The sequence below is a fragment of the Pseudophryne corroboree genome, chromosome 8 (genome assembly GCF_028390025.1).
Source record: "Pseudophryne corroboree isolate aPseCor3 chromosome 8, aPseCor3.hap2, whole genome shotgun sequence".
Lineage (NCBI taxonomy): Eukaryota > Metazoa > Chordata > Amphibia > Anura > Myobatrachidae > Pseudophryne > Pseudophryne corroboree.
In genome coordinates, this window is record NC_086451.1 from 236704611 (window position 1) to 236722692 (window position 18082).

General features: G+C 44.6%; 1 protein-coding gene across 3 annotated transcripts in view; it reads right to left on the reverse strand.

Moving 5' to 3' along the window:
* Positions 1-18082, reverse strand: part of TEX11 (testis expressed 11) — a 1490225-nt gene that overhangs the window by 708348 nt on the left and 763795 nt on the right. For all 3 annotated transcript variants that reach the window (XM_063937124.1, XM_063937125.1, XM_063937123.1), the window contains exons 12-13: positions 15603-15684; positions 15439-15517 (exon numbers count right to left, since the gene is read on the reverse strand). In XM_063937124.1, coding sequence (XP_063793194.1) covers positions 15439-15517; positions 15603-15684 — 161 coding nt within the window. The remainder of the gene's footprint in view (positions 1-15438; positions 15518-15602; positions 15685-18082) is intronic.

The window sequence follows — 18082 nt, forward strand, 5'->3', positions numbered from 1 at the left end:
AGACGCTGTCTTTTACATAAGAGATGCACAGAGGGATATTTGCCGGCTGGCATCAAAAATAAGTGCACTGTCCATTTGTGCCAGGAGAGGGTTATGGACCCGGCAGTGGACAGGTGATGCAGATTCTAAAAGGCACATGGAAGTTTTGCCTTATAAGGGTGAGGAGTTGTTCGGGGATGGTCTTTCAGACTTAGTGTCCACAGCAACAGCTGGGAAGTCAGCATTTTTGCCACATGTCCCCTCACAACCAAAGAGAGCACCGTATTATCAGGTGCAGTCCTTTCGCCCCCAAAAGAGCAGACGGGGAAGAGGCGCGTCCTTTCTGCCCAGAGGCAGAGGTAGGGGAAAAAAGCTGCAGCATACAGCCACTTCCCAGGAACAAAAGTCCTCCCCCGCTTCTTCTGCTAAGTCCGCCGCATGACGCTGGGGCTCAGCAGGCGGAGCCAGGTACGGTGGGGGGCCGTCTCAAAAACTTCAGCAATCAGTGGGCTCGCTCACAGGTAGATCCCTGGATCCTTCAAGTGGTGTCTCAGGGGTACAGGCTGGAATTCGAGACCCCCCCCCCGCCGTTTCCTCAAATCTGCCTTACCAACGACTCCTTCAGAAAGGGAGGCTGTGTTAGAGGCAATTCACAAGCTGTATTCCCAGCAGGTGATAGTCAAGGTGCCCCTACTTCAACAAGGACGGGGTTACTATTCCACAATGTTTGTGGTACCGAAACCGGACGGTTCGGTGAGACCCATTTTAAATTTGAAATCCTTGAACACATATTTAAGAAAATTCAAGTTCAAGATGGAATCGCTCAGGGCGGTTATTGCAAGCCTGGAAGAGGGAGATTACATGGTATCTCTGGACATCAAGGATGCTTACCTGCATGTCCCCATTTACCATCCTCACCAGGAGTACCTCAGATTTGTGGTACAGGATTGTCATTACCAATTCCAGACGTTGCCGTTCGGCCTGTCCACGGCACCGAGGGTATTTACCAAGGTAATGGCCAAAATGATGATACTCCTTCGAAAAAAGGGAGTTTTAATTATCCCATACTTGGACGATCTCCTGATAAGGGCGAGGTCCAGAGAGCAGTTGTTGGTCGGCGTAGCATTATCTCAGGAGGTGCTACACCAGCACGGTTGGATTCTGAATATACCAAAGTCTCAGCTGGTTCCGGCGACACGTCTACTGTTCCTGGGGATGATTCTGGACACAGTCCAGAAAAAAGTGTTTCTCTCAGAGGAGAAAGCCAAGGAGCTGTCATCTCTAGTGAGAGGCCTCCTGAAACCAAAACAGGTGTCGGTGCATCATTGCACGCGAGTCCTGGGAAAGATGGTAGCTTCCTACGAAGCGATTCCAATCGGCAGGTTCCATGCCAGAACCTTTCAGTGGGACCTGTTGGACCAATGGTCCGGATCACATCTTCAAATGCATCGGTTGATAACCCTGGCTCCAAGGACCAGGGTGTCTCTGCTGTGGTGGCTGCAGAGTGCTCATCTCAGAGAGGGCCGCAGATTCGGCATACAGGACTGGTTCCTGGTGACCACGGATGCCAGCCTTCGGGGCTGGGGTGCAGTCACACGGGGAAGGAACTTCCAAGGACTTTGGTCAAGTCAGGAGACTTCCCTACACATAAATGTTCTGGAACTGAGGGCCATTTACAATGCCCTAAGTCAAGCAAAGCCCCTGCTTCAAAACCAGCCGGTTCTGATCCAGTCAGACAACATCACGGCAGTCGCCCATGTAAATCGACAGGGCGGCACAAGAAGCAGGACGGCGATGGCAGAAGCCACAAGGATTCTCCGATGGGCGGAAAATCACGTGTTAGCACTGTCAGCAGTGTTCATTCCGGGAGTGGACAACTGGGAAGCATACTTCCTCAGCAGGCACGACCTCCACCCGGGAGAGTGGGGACTTCATCCAGAAGTCTTCCAACTGATTGTAAACCGTTGGGAAAAGCCACAGGTGGACATGATGGCGTCCCGCTTAAACAAAAAGCTAGAAAAATATTGCGCCAGGTCAAGAGACCCTCAGGCGATAGCTGTGGACGCTCTAGTGACACCGTGGGTGTACCGGTCGGTTTATGTGTTCCCTCCTCTTCCTCTCATACCCAAGGTACTGAGGATAATAAAGAAAAGAGGAGTAAGAACTATTCTCATTGTTCCAGATTGGCCAAGAAGGTCTTGGTACCCGGAACTTCAAGAATTAATCTCAGAGGACCCATGGCCTCTGCCGCTCAGACAGGACCTGCTGCTGCAGGGGCCCTGTCTGTTCCAAGACTTACCGCGGCTGCGTTTGACGGCATGGCGGTTGAACACCGGATCCTAAAAGAAAAGGGTATTCCGGAGGAAGTCATTCCTACGCTTATTAAAGCTAGGAAAGATGTAACCGTACAACATTATCACCGCATATGGCGAAAATATGTTGCGTGGTGTGAGGCCAGGAAGGCCCCAATGGAGGAATTCCAGCTAGGTCGATTTCTGCACTTCCTACAGTCAGGGGTGACTATGGGCCTAAAACTGGGTTCCATTAAGGTCCAGATTTCGGCTCTGTCGATTTTCTTCCAAAAAGAACTGGCTTCACTGCCTGAAGTTCAGACATTTGTCAAGGGAGTGCTGCATATTCAGCCTCCTTTTGTGCCTCCAGTGGCACCGTGGGATCTCAACGTGGTGTTGGGTTTCCTAAAGTCACATTGGTTTGAGCCACTCAAAACCGTGGATTTAAAATATCTCACGTGGAAAGTGGTCATGCTTTTGGCCTTGGCTTCGGCAAGGCGTGTGTCAGAATTGGCGGCTTTGTCATGTAAAAGCCCCTATTTGATTTTCCATATGGATAGGGCAGAATTGAGGACTCTTCCCCAGTTTCTTCCTAAGGTGGTATCAGCTTTTCACTTGAACCAACCTATCGTGGTGCCTGCGGCTACTAGGGACTTGGAGGACTCCAAGTTACTGGACGTAGTCAGGGCCTTGAAAATTTATGTTTCTAGGACGGCTGGAGTCAGGAAGACTGACTCGCTATTTATCCTGTATGCACCAAACAAGATGGGTGCTCCTGCTTCAAAGCAGACTATTGCTCGCTGGATTTGTAGCACAATTCAGCTTGCGCATTCTGTGGCCGCAGCCTAAATCTGTAAAAGCCCATTCCACGAGGAAAGTGGGCTCTTCTTGGGCGGCTGCCCGAGGGGTCTCGGCTTTACAACCGAGCTGCTACTTGGTCAGGGGCAAACACGTTTGCAAAATTCTACAAATTTGATACCCTGGCTGAGGAGGACCTTGAGTTCTCTCATTCGGTGCTGCAGAGTCATCCGCACTCTCCCGCCCGTTTGGGAGCTTTGGTATAATCCCCATGGTCCTTACGGAGTCCCCAGCATCCACTAGGACGTCAGAGAAAATAAGATTTTACTCACCGGTAAATCTATTTCTCGTAGTCCGTAGTGGATGCTGGGCGCCCGTCCCAAGTGCGGACTGTCTGCAATACTTGTATATAGTTATTGTTACCTACAAGGGTTATTGTTGAGCCATCTTTTGAGAGGCTCTGTTGTGTTCATACTGTTAACTGGGTATATTATCACGAGTTATACGGTGTGATTGGTGTGGCTGGTATGAGTCTTACCCGGGATTCAAAATCCTTCCTTATTGTGTCAGCTCTTCCGGGCACAGTATCCTTACTGAAGTCTGGAGGAGGGTCATAGTGGGAGGAGCCAGTGCACACCAGGTAGTCCTAAATCTTTCTTAGCTGTGCCCAGTCTCCTGCGGAGCCGCTATTCCCCATGGTCCTTACGGAGTCCCCAGCATCCACTACGGACTACGAGAAATAGATTTACCGGTGAGTAAAATCTTATTTTCTCGTAGTCCGTAGTGGATGCTGGACGCCCGTCCCAAGTGCGGACTTTCTGCAATACATGTACATAGTTATTGCTTAATAATGGGTTATGTTATGTTGGCATCCATTGTTGATGCCCTGTTGTTGTTCATACTGTTGACTGGATAAGTGTATCACAAGTTATACGGTGATTGGTGTGGCTGGTATGAGTCTTACCCGAGATTCCAAAATCCTTTCCTTATAATGTCTGCTCTTCCGGGCACAGTTTTCTTAACTGAGGTCTGGAGGAGGGGCATAGAGGGAGGAGCCAGTGCACACCAGATAGTACTAAATCTTTCTTTAGAGTGCCCAGTCTCCTGCGGAGCCCGCTATTCCCCATGGTCCTTACGGAGTCCCCAGCATCCACTACGGACTACAAGAAATAGATTTACCGGTAAGTAAAATCTTATTTTCTGTGCAGGGTAAATACTGGCTGCTTTATTTTTACACTGCAAATTAGATTGCAGATTGAACACACCCCACCCAAATCTAACTCTCTCTGCACATGTTATATCTGCCTGCGCACAGCGTATATTCAGTGCAGACAGAGGGAGAGAGGGCATGCCAGCAGCTCACAGAGCGCTGGGCATGCCCCCTCAGTGACGAAAACGGGGGCGTGGCTCGCGAGTGTGGATCCTCCGTGAAGCCACTCCCTCTTTTCTTAGGACACACCCCTTTTTGGGAGCGCGTGTGAGTGTGTTCCTCTTTGTAAGTATGAAAAGTTGGGAGGTATGTAACTGTAGAGAAGCTACCTGCCACAGATGTAAAAAGATGGGGTTTTATATGCAGCTGGATGCTGCTGTATACCTCTTGCTTGCTGCTGCATGCTCCACTGTGCCCACAATCCCCACTCCCCCTGCCCCCCACTGTATTCTTTCCACTTGCTGCACTCTCTGCTCTCTGTGGTCTATCTGCTCTCTGCTATCTCCACCCCCTCTCTGCTCACTGGGGTCTCTCTGCTTTGTGTATGCTCCCCGATCTCTGATCTCTCCCTACTGTACTCTCCTTCCTCTGTACTCTGTCTGCTCTCTGGGGTCTCTATACTATCCCCACTGTACTCACTACTCTCTGGGGCCTCTCCACTCTCTGTACCGTCTCTGGGGTCTCCCTTCTCTCTGTACTCTCCCCACTGTACTCTTCCCACTCACTGTGTTCTCACTGCTCTCTATACTATCCCCACCGTACTCTCACCAATCTCTGGAGGCTCTCTGTACTCTTCCCACTGTACTATTTACCCTTACAGAGCTCTATTTTTTTATCTGCATGTTTTATCCCGATTACATTTCCAGTACTCTGCACTGTCTGTTACCTCTGACATCCCTTTATGTGTCTATGGAGATTCCTGGAACTGTGGGCCAATCAGGCAGATGATTATAGCAGCAAAGTTGAGCCCTTCTCTCAACTGCAGCAGCATCTGTCTCTTTACGTTGGGAGGACTTTGGGCTACACGCTCCTATACTGTAGTCCGAAGCAGCTTACCCTGGCATCCTTCTCCCAGCTACAGTGACTCTTTGCTTCCAGGTTGGGTGGGATCTTTAGGTCATTCTCCTCTATCCCATGGCACGCAGAGCTGTCTCTGTGTGCCACTGTGGGGGGTACTATTGTCCACGCCAGCAGCCACCAGCGGGTGGGTTGGTGGTGGGGCTTGGGTCTGCCATGGTTCAGATGAAAGGGGGGTTGCAGCCATGGGAGGGGACACAGACTGACTGTCTCGGTGCCCCCTCATATCCATCACCTTGGGCATGTGACCACTTAGCCCCTCCTAGTTGTGGCCCTGATGTAGATACACTATTTAGGGGGTACATTAATGGGGGGGAAAATTCACACTTACATGTAGGTACACTATTTAGGGGTACATTATGTTAGACAGTGGATCCCTCTGCTGTCTGTCTTGGTAAGTGCCGTTGTGTGGACTTACATCCCTATCAGACGCCGCAACACTCTGTCAACACATTGGCCAGTATTTACTAAAAATCCGGGTTTGGTCGATTTGTGTTTTTTTTTTCTAAGTCCCAATCCGGGAATTCACTAAGCACCAATCTCGGCAGTGTCTGGTCTTTTCGTAATGGTTTGAATGACAACGTCCCGAAATACGAATGAATAGACCATCGGTCAAACGCGGCTGTTATTTCATAGAATACGGGAATTCACTATTCATTCGTATTTGGGTGTTAGTCTCTGAGGACTCAAATGCGGTCGTATTTTTTTGCGATTCGTTAAAAAAAGCGGCAAAAAAATAGACCTGCTTTTTTCAGTCGTGTTTACATGTGTTGCAAATAAAAAATCACTCACACCTGAATTAGGATGCCTATAAAAGGATGTTAGGCCCATTTCAATACACCTACACTCAGAAATGGCAGCAGGACTGTGGGCCAGTGATCTTCTGTGTGCTGTGGGATTCCTCAGACTCAGACATCAGCCTGTAAAGTACCCAGGGCCAAGAAACTGAACATGGTCAGCAGGTTGTCCAGGTCCCGCGGAGGCTGCGCAGGCCTCGTTTTTTTAGGGGTCGTTTAAACTTGAACGCATTGTCCGATAATAAAGTCATACAGATGTTCCGTCTAAATCGTAACAACATTTTCCGTCTGTATGACCTTGTCAAACTGGGCCTAGACCCTGAGACAGCACGCTCTCGCCCTGTCTCAGGCCTGAACAAACTCCTGGCTGTGTTGCACTTTATGGCTACTGGGAGCTTTCAGGCTGTGTCTGGGGATGTCATAGGAATCTCACAGCCCTCATTTTCCAGAATCTTAACACAGGTGATGTATACCTAACGACCTCTTCTGTTTTGTGTCTGTTTTAATTTCTCGGTGGCCAGTTCTGTCCTAAAATCTCAAGTTTATTGTTCTTTAAAATGTTCACACAGGTTTTGGCTGTTTTGCAGCCCCACATCGAGGCCTCAATCTGCTTCCCTACCCAGGAGTCTCAGTGGCATGCCGTCAGGGTAGATATCTCTGAGCTGGCTGGCATGCCCAATGTGCTTGGAGCCATAGATTGCACACACATTCAGCTGAGACCACCTAGGGGCAGGCAGCACATATATACAAACCGCCATTTTGAACACTCCACAAATGTGCAGGTGGTTTGTGATGCAAATCTCAAAATAATGAGTGTTGTTGCTGGTTACCCTGGGGGCTGCCATGACTCCTTCATCCTCAGTCAGTCATCCTTCTTTGATAAGTTTGAGGACGGACAAATGCCAGATGGATGGCTGCTGGGTATGTAATTTGATATGTGTAGGCCTGCGTATACTTTGTCCAAATACAGGTGCAGATGTATTAACCTGTAGAAGGCATAAGGAAGTGAGAAACCAGTGATCTGTGCAAGGTGATAAAGGCACCAGCCAATCTGCTCCAATATGTAAATTAACATTTAGGAACAGATTGTCTGCTGCCTTTATTACCTTGCACATATCACTGGTTTTTCACTTCATTATGCCTTCTACAGGTTAATACATCTGCCCCACAGTGTGTTACTTATGTGTTGCTGTATCTTAACATGAATCACGTTACTATATCTGTCTTTTAGGTGATGGAGGATATGGCTGTTTCTCTTGGCTTCTAACTCCATTGTCCCGACCTGATACCCCTGCTGAACACAATTACAATAATGCACATAAGTCCACGCGGAATGTGATAGAAAGATGTTTTGGTGTGCTGAAATCTAGGTTTCGGTGTCTGGATAAGTCTGGTGGCCTTTTGTTGTATAGTCCCTCCAAGGTGACTCAAATTGTGTTCTGCTGCTGCTTTCTTCATAACATGTGTTTGCAACAACATCTGCCACATGTTGAGGAGAAGGAGGAGGAGGAAGAAAGCAGCCAGCAAGCAGAGGAATTAGAGACATCTGGTGATACTTGGAGTACTGATGTAGGGAGGCAGGTTAGGCAACAGATCATCAATCGCTATTTCTAAGGTAAGCTTGGTTTGCTTATTTCATTTGTTGTGTCTTCATAAATAGATGTTTTGTTTTTTTTAACAAAATCCATTACTCTGAATGTGTCTGTCTCCTTGACACATACAAACATACCCTCGCTATATGATAAACAAATGTCGCATGTGTATTGTGTGTATTTTTAATATCAAAACAACAGATTATGAGTGGCATGCATTAAGTCTGGATAAGTGTTCGAAATCTTGCAGTGCTAATTTCTTACAAGCCCAACATCATCCATTTAGTATTTCACTTTATCATTGTGTGTAATGTCCTAATGCACAGGTTCACAAACTTGGCCCTCAGGACCACACACAGTGCATGTTTTTCTCGTAACCCAGTAGAAGCACAGGTGTATGAATTACTCACAGACATATGTTAAAAGGTTCACAGGTGGAGCTAATTATGTCACTTGTGATTCTGTGAGTAGACCTGCAAAACATGCACTGTGTGGGTTCCTGATGGCCGAGTTTGAGAACCTGTGTTCCCAAAAAACACTCCTCAACATATAATATGTTAGCCTTGAGGAATACATGTGTCCCTATGTGTGATGCACCATCATATTTAAGACTCACAAACTTACTGTAATCAGGAATAATTTATTTCCTAATGTTTGATGCTGTAAACTTGATGATGTGTAAGTAAATACACAGTTTGCCACACATATACATTATTATACACAGTTCTTTTTTTTGGGGGGGGGGGGGAAAGTACATATTTGTTTGTTCAGCATCATGTGTAAAAACATGCTTAATAATTTTTAACACACACAAACATGTCCCAACAATACTGACATTCATTTGGACAATGTTATTCAAACAAAACAAAGGCAACATATTACAAGCTTTTTACGCCACTCAATTGTGTTCATCTTGTAATGTTGTATAGATAAGATAGCTAAGATATGTATCACTAACATTGTAATTTGGATTGTCTGCAGGCAAAGAGAATGATTGGAATCTAGAAAGAGTAATGATTAGAAAAAAATCAAGTGGTCAGTTTACTTCCTGCTAAAAACATTCTGCCTGGCTGGCAATTATTGTATCTGCAGGCAAAGAGAATGATTGGAATCTAGAAAGAGTAATGATTAGAAACAAATCAAGTGGTCAGTTTACTTCCTGCTAACATGTATGTGTGGCTCCATCAACATTTTCCTCCTCCAATACCCCAAAAAAATGAAAAGGAATAAATGTGTGTACTATTTTTAACAATTATTTTGGTCCACTTATAATTAATGATGTTAAAAAAAGGGTCAAGGAGCTAAGTGTGATATTTTGTAAAGCAACAAAAACACTTGCTAACTATTTTGAGTTACTTATCACAAATGTCTAACTTGTTTTTTTACGTTTTTTTTGGTGACTGCTTGTCCTGCCCTTTGGCTTTAGCACTGTCATGTTGGCGTGCTCTGGTGGACCGTCTTGGTGGTGATGAGACTGGCGTGATATTTGGAGTAGTCGTACCAGAACTGCTGGTTGTTTGCTGTTGGTGCATGCATCTGAGTGTTTCATTCAGGTTAGTGAGGGTGGCATTGAGTTCACGTGTAGCAGCATTTTGATTGTCTGCTATTCTGAATAAACTTTCATTAATCTTTTGACTGTTTTGAAAAATGCTCATATAACTTTGCTGTTGTCTGTGCTTTTCTTCCATTAGTCTGTGCTGTTCTTCCATTACTGTGCTGTTCTTCCATTATGCGCTGTAAGTTGCCCATGACCTGTGTAATGTCTGTACGCATGAGTTCCATGGTATTGCCTATTCTGGTTGTTTGCTCATTTTGTCGACTCAGATTTCTTGAGATTCTTCTGAGGTGAGATGGTAGGCTTGCAAACATTTGTGTCTGCTTACGCAGGCAATCTTCATTAGTGGCCTGCTGTCTAGCCCAAATAGTCCAAAACACCTGATCAGGGCCTTGTGTTCCTGGTGTTGTTGGGCTGTGTTGTGGTGGTGGTGTGCTTTGCTGTGGTGGTGTACTCACAGGTGCTGGGGGGCTCATTCCTTGCATTAATGGCTGCATTTCTAAGATGTTTGTCTCCTCCATGTCACTGTGTTGATGTTGTTGCGGAGGGATGCTGTTCCCAGGACTCGAAGCTGAAATGTTAAACATATCTCCGTTAGCTATCCATATGTTTGTAAACAAAAAAACACTCCTAGTGCAGCGCCTAATTGTGGTAAAGATGAGAAAAATGAACTACTGAGACACTGCGCTTGCCTTAACCACTATGTGAGGAATGTTTGTGAAATGATAAAAAATCACTACACATGGAACACATGTCATTCACTGTTGCTTTCAACTATTCTGCCTAGCAACATCATCACTCATAGCTTAAATACATACATATGCCTGTTTGTGGCAAATGTGTCTGGTTACTTAATTGTGAAAGCAAACACTTTAGTTTTATTGTAGCTCACACATACTCCACCATAAAAAAAACATTGAAATACATAATGTGTTACCTTATAGCTTTGTTCAAACAAACATAGTAATGTTTTTGTATGTATTTTGCAATGTTACCTCAAGCACACATGACATTTTTTGAAAAACAAACTTACTTTTTACAAACAAACCAACATGCTTTTTTGTTGCAGCATCTTATACCCAATGTCATACTGTATGACTCAAGTGGACATACATATCTTTACTGGATGTGGACAAGGCCATTTAGTTTGGATTCCATTTCAGCTTTTACTTACTGCGGTAAGTATTTTTGTTTTGGATGTGTTTAGACTTAATGCGGTTATGACTGATTATGATTATGTTCTGACATTTTACACTTTTTTTTTCAGTTTGATATTCACAATCAAGATGAGGGGAGTGTGGATGACGTCTTGGAGGTGTGTCCAAAATTTGGAGTGGGGGGACAGAACATACGGACGATAATCTTCGTGGCGGGGTAGCCTGCTGTGTTTGTGCCGGGACAGACGACCTTGCTTTCTTTTCGGCCACAGGTTTCTTGTGGTGATGTCTTACAGAAGAGCCACTTCTGCTGCTCCATACTTCTTTTGATGGACCTTTTAATTAAAGTGCAATTTTGTTATGGCCATTCCTTTACAAGCATACCCTATACTACAATGGACACTTTACCTGCTTCCGCAGCGTCAACATCATCAGATGTGTTAGGATTTACTGGCCGACGAGTAGTACTGCTTTTTTCAGACACTGTATAAAATGAGATATATTCATAAATCATGCTATTGTGTATACGTCCACCCATTATGCTTATAAACATTTTTACATTTAGAAATGCTTGGTTTTTAATTCAAACAAACATAAGGACCAGAAATACAAAAAAAAAAAAAAAAACACATATGCACTATGGCAACATCAAGACAGGCAAACATGTACAGGACACTGACATAGGCCACAAGTTCAAGGAAAGGTTTTTTATTTTTTAAAAAACACACAATCTCATTTTGTATTGTTTTTAAAAATATTACAGATGCAATATCTAATTTGCTCTGTGATGTGGCACTCCAAAGACACATTACCACTATATGACCAAAAAAAAAAATGCTGCAAATTTTTGGATTACAAAAAATGCAGTATGGTGTCACGGTACAAATACAAGCAAAAAAAAAATTACATTAAAAAAAAAACATAACATTCTCTAAAGATGACATTACACATGTAAGTGGTTTACAAACCACTTTCCAGTACTCCAGCCTCTAACATGATAACGACTTTTTGTAATAAAAAAAAACATGGATCACTTATATATAAAACATAGTCATAATTTTTAACGTAAAAAACGCCCAAAAGGAAAACATTATTGCAGGACAAATCAGAGACACACCAAGTCCAAACTACACATGCTAAATATCTGTCTGAAAAACACATGACATACAATAAAGTAAGATGTTACATTGGCTTTTAGCTAACACATGACCCAAAACAATGTATTTGCTGACACACACTTGAAGATGGGAGTAATATGCAACGTCACATGACACAGATTACAAAATAAAACATTTAAAAAAAAAAAAAAACACATGCTCACCATTCTTCCTTGGCCTATCTGAATCCCGGACATGGGTTGCAGAGACAACTTCAGGAGGTATTACACTCCGCATGGGCTCCTCATACTCCAGATAACTTGCAATATAGGGCTGGCCACCACCGGTTTGCGAAGCCAACTTGGCCTCCTTGGCTATTTTGGACTTGACACGTCACTTTATGTCATAGTACCGTTTGCGGCATGTGTCCTCCGTCCGCTTGACCACCCCCTCATTATTGACAGCAGCAACTACTTTCGCCCACAACACACCGTCTTCCTCCGTGTTGGCACCTTGGCGGACTCAGGGCCAAATAGCTGCCTCTGATACTTCATCAGCTCACGCACCAATGCCACATTTTCAGCAAAACTAAACTTAACATTCCGCCCAGTCTTAGTAGTGGTGCGTGGCTGCGGAGCACTCTGACTGTCACTGTCACTTGAGGCTGCTGCAGCAACCTCACCCACCTCCTCCACCTCACTAACCTCACTAACACTCACCTCCTCCACCTGACCGACCTCCTCCCCCTCACTCACACCCTCCACCTCTGAGTCACACATAATTGTGTGTCTAAACAGTTAACACAGGAAAAAAAAAAAAGACAAACAACACACTCCTCCACTACCACTACACAACTCACACACACACACACACACACACACACACACACTGACAAGGGACTATAAAGAAAAATAACTTGGACTAAAAATGAGACAAAACCACAAAATACAAGACAACAAGAATGACAAGACGACTTTCAAACACAATACCACACTCAGAAATCGCTACCAACTCTCCTCTTCAAACCACAAATTCACCTACCTCCACAGCACAACCTCCCTCCTCCTCACCACTAACTAAACCCACGAGGTGCGGACGGTTTGGGGCGTATTTATATGGTTGCGCACAGACACTCCTACCATCTGAAACACAACCAATCACGAACGGGGATGAAAATCGAAACTGAAAGTGAAAATGCGGCCGAGGGAAAAAAAAACCCTGCCGCGTTTAACTTAGGAAAAAAAAACAGCAAATCCAACAAAAACACGTACGCAAACGACAATGACGGCCGTAAATGTGCCAAAAAAAAACCGACTGGCATCTACATCGGAAAACACGAAAACCATAAAGTCGACTGCTTCGTAACTTTGCGTATATGGATTCAAAAAGTTGCATGAAAATGCACCCGATACAAAACGAGTTTAAACACTACACAAACCGACTCAAACACGAATATTAGTAAATATTGCCCATTATAGGTAATGGGTTTGTGTAATGGGCTTTTAACACTTACATATAGGTACACTATTTTTGGGGGTAATATTACTGTAAATAGATTTTTCACGTAAAATATATATTTAATATGTTTAGTTATTGAAAATGTGCTTTTATGGTGTATTTTTAATTTTTTTACCAAAGTGTCACATTCAACTCGCCTATCTAAACCACCTTCAATTGTTTGAGAGTTTAAAACTCGGAACCCTATTATACTGGGTGTATGGTTGTATGTACAAAATGGAAAAACATCGGTATGTGAGTTTGAACAGTGGCCCTCATTCCGAGTTGATCGCTCGCTAGCTGCTTTTAGCAGCAGTGCAAACGCTAAGCCGCCGCCCTCTGGGAGTGTATCTTAGCTTAGCAGAAGTGCGAACGAAAGAGTAGCAGAACTGCACAGGAAAAATTTCATGCCGTTTCTGAGTAGCTCCAGACCTACTCCTATCTTGCGATCACTGCAGTCTGTTTAGTTCCGGGTTTGACGTCACAAACACGCCCTGCGTTCGGCCAGCCACTCCCCCGTTTGTCCACTCCTGCGTTTCTGCCTGGCACGCCTGCGTTTTTTAGCACACTCCTTAAAAACGCAGAGTTGCTGCCCAGAAACACCCACTTCCTGTCAATCATACTACGAACACTCGAGCGACTGAAAAACTTTGCATGAGCTTGGGTAAAACTACAAAGTTTTGTGTGAAAGTACTTAGCGCATGCGCGCTGCGTACCATGCGCATGCGCATAAATGCCGATTTGTCACCTGATCGCTGCGCTGCAAAAAACGGCAACGAGCGATCAACTCGGAATGAGGGCCAGTGTGAGTTGCGGAAGCAACTTTGCATGTTCTCTGACCCTATTACAATGTGCGAGTTTAGCGCTACTTCGAACATTTCCAAAATTTAGACCCTATTACATTTGGCCCCTAGTTTTTGTAAAAGAATGGGAAATACGCACGAGTGTTGGGCACTGAGCATTTTGGTCCAAATACCAGTAAAAACCAGAATATAGGGAGTAGCTCAGTAGGCAAAAAATACAGTCTTCCATGTGTTTAATTGGGAGTCTGCTAAGACAGAGAGTAATGCAACATGTGTCTGTGCTATGGGGGTCATTCCGAGTTGTTCGCCTGCAAGCCGTTTTTAGCAGCTTTGCACACGCTAAGCCTACGCCTACTGGGAGTGAATCTTAGCATAGTAAAATTGCGAACGAAAGATTCGCAATATTGCGAAAAGACATCTCTGTGCAGTTTCTGAGTAGCTCCAGACTTACTCGGCATCTGCGATCAGTTCAGTGCTTGTCGTTCCTGGTTTGACGTCACAAACACACCCAGCGTTCGCCCAGCCACTCCTCCGTTTCTCCAGCCACTCCCGCGTTTTTCCCAGAAACGGTAGCGTTTTTTCCCACACGCCCATAAAACGGCCTGTTTCCGCCCAGAAACACCCACTTCCTGTCAATCACATTACGATCGCCTGAACGAAGAAAAAGCCGTGAGTAAAATTCCTAACTTCATAGCAAATTTACTTGGCGCAGTCGCAGTGCGAACATTGCACATGCGCACTAAGCGGAAAATCGCTGCGATGCGATGAAATTTACCGAGCGAACAACTCGGAATGACCCCCTTAGTACGATATTTCTACACTGTGACTGACCATTCTGATTCTCATGGGTAGTGATGGGTGTGTGTATATATATATATATATATATATATATATAATATTCCTGCTGAAAATCTATTGATTGAAACGTTGAAGCATATCAATACTATAGCAATGTGTTTTTTTGTTAGCCAGGAGTGCTGCACCTCTATACTGTATATATATATATATATATATATATGTAGAGAGAGAGAGAGAGAAAGAGAATGGAGCACTCACCAGAGTTTTCAAATAAACAAGCAACTGTATTTATTTTTAGACAGCATATACTCAGCTCAGTTCCAGCATTCGTTATTTCATCTCAAACGTTTTTGGTCCACACATGACTGTCATCAGGAGACACTGCCTCACAACAGCTGTCACGTGCATATCCCAAAGAACCAGCAGCAAGCCTGGCCATGCAAGATATTTCTCACTTCCACAGCTGCAGATATGCAGTAACAGACTGGTGTGCCCAGGTATCCAGCATGTCCTTGGCTTGCAGAATGAGACTAGTGTGTTGCTGGGTCCGAAGGAAAAGGAAAACTATCTGTCTCAAACTAATTAGAATAGAGCTAATCAATCGTAAGGACTTCAATGGAGTATTTAAATAAGAAATGTGTATTCCACGCACACACTATGAAGACTGCTTTTATATATGCCTATCTCTAAGAATCTGAAATTTAGTAAAACCCTGTAATAACAAAAAAGGACGTTTATTTTATTCACTGCAGCGTGAATCCACCAGCTGAAATGACAAGACCCTTACCTTGTATGTTCTATTAGAAGGTTCACTGTGTTCAGGTAAACATCTAAAGTCAGCTCATGACGCAGCATTTCTACAGCGGCTGCAATTACACAAAGAGGAGTCAGGGAAAATATACTTCCCTATATATTAGTTGTATCATACTTACAATGTCCAGGGTATCTTACCCATGCTAATGACATCATCAGGCAAAGAGCAATGCAAAAGAATCTTCATTTTCAAAAAAAGGCCAGCTGGATGTAAGTGTTCCTGGAAAATCAGAAAAATAAACAGATCATTCAAGACAGCAGATCACTAAAATTAATAAAAGTTTTGGTTTTCTTCTGTAATAAAGCCTTGTTCAGGCTCCGTGGGCCTGATTAAAATTTTTAAGTAAAGCAAAAAAAAAGAAAAACCCAACAAGTAACTTTGTGTGTGGAACAAACCATGGCCCTCATTCCGAGTTGATCGGTCGCAAGGCGAATTTAGCAGAGTTACACACGCTAAGCCGCCGCCTACTGGGAGTGAATCTTAGCTTCTTAAAATTGCGACCGATGTATGCGCAATATTGCGATTACTAACTACTTAGCAGTTTCAGAGTAGCTCCAGACTTACTCTGCCTGTGCGATCATTTCAGTGCTTGTCGTTCCTGGTTGACGTCACAAACACACCCAGCGTTCGCCCAGGCACTCCCACCGTTTCCCCGGCCACTCCTGCGTTTTTTCCGGAAACGGTAGCGTTTTCAGCCACACGCCCCTGAAACGCCGTGTTTCCGCCCAGTAACACCCATTTCCTGTCAATCACATTACGATCGCCGGAGCGAGGGAAAAGCCGTGAGTAAAAATACTTTCTTCATAGTAAAGTTACTTGGCGCATTCGCAGTGCGAACATTGCGCATGCGTACTAAGCGGATTTTCACTGCGATGCGATGAAAAATACCGAGCGAACAACTCGGAATGAGGGCCCATGTTGCCATGCAAGGGGAGCAAATACATTAAAAATAATTTCTGTTCACGGTAAATACTGGCTGTTTTTTTTGTATGGACAGATGTGTCCTTATACAGCGTTGCTGTGATATGTACACACAGAAACATGCATCGGGACAGCACTATAACCTGCTAAGCTGCGACTACTTGCAGCTGTCGGTCTATAATGCTAAGCCTATGGGGGTCGGGAGTGCAACCTATGTGTACGTATTGCAGCAACACTGTATAAGGACACATCTGTAGCACACAAATGTTAGACAGCTTTATTTTTACACTGCAATTTAGATTTCAGTTTGTACACACCCCACCCAAATCTAAATCTCTCTGCACATGTTACATCTGCCCCAGCTGCAGTGCAGCATTGTTTTGCCAAGTTGCTTGCTTTTTTGAATCAGGCCCTATGTTGCAAAACAAATAGTGCAAAACAACGTGGATGCTTGAGATTACTTCGCTGCCAGGGGAACATATGTAACAAGATGTAAAGCTAATCTTCAGCAGCACCATAAAGGGAGATTTAAATTTAACAAATTTGACAGAAACATACTCTCTATAACTACACTGCTTATTATATGACTAGGGTAAACATGGCATTGGCACTCCTATCTCACTCCCTCATATGAACTTTAAATTGGGATAAACAAGAAAGCAGAGAGGAGTAAAACTACTACACTCTGCTGGGCATTACTGTCACTGTTTATTATTTGGCATTGATACTACGGGATGGTATTGGGATGCTGGCAGTCAAAATACAGACTGCAGCATCCCAACTCTGGATCATGACACCTTGCAGGTACGTATTCTAAACCTAATCCCTAACCTCCCTAATCTAACCCTTATTACCTGCAGCCTAACCCTACATCTTCCTGGTGCTGCTTATCCCTAATCCCCCCTCCCCACTGTCTAAACCTAACACCCCCCCTCAGCCTAACCCTAACCTCCCCCTGTAGCCTATCCCTAACCTAACCCTCCCTTGCAGCCTACAACTCACCTACCTCCCACCCCCAATCCCCCACGTCCTGCCCCCGCTGTTTACCTCTGAGCATTGGCAGCAGTCGTTAAGTCAGGATCCCGGCATTCGGGATTCTGGCGCCGGCATTGAGAGCTATGTTGGGATCCTGGCGTCGGCATTCCGGGCAGTGTTAGGATTCCAGTGTCAGTATTTTAGACTGCCAGGATCCCAAACACCGGGATCCTGACTGGATCCCGATACTACTGGTCATTCATTATGCAAGGATTAGCTGCTTCTGGCATTTGGCATGTTAATGGGCATCACTAAAGATGTGCTTGTTGTAGATGCAGAGTGTTACTGCACAGACTACATATTAGATCTTCCAGGGAGGCTTCACGATCCTTACTAAGATGGCTTCCAACCTTGTACTGTGCATATGCAGCACCATCTTGTTCACTGTGTTACAGCAGTGGGAGTGGCAAGTCTTCCACTCAGCTTTGTGAGACTAGAGTGGCTTACAACCCCTTTCCAGCCAGCCTGCACTGCTACCAACATACACAGATGACTAGTGGGCTATATGACACCCTACTCTGCTCATGCTTCACTCCATAGAACCAGTGTGTATAATTGTATGACTGTACTGCATCTACCATCAATAAACCACCCCATTGGTTAGTCATTTGAGCTGTTTGTGGTATCTCAGGGCATCCGCTGGTGGGTTCACTAACTTTAC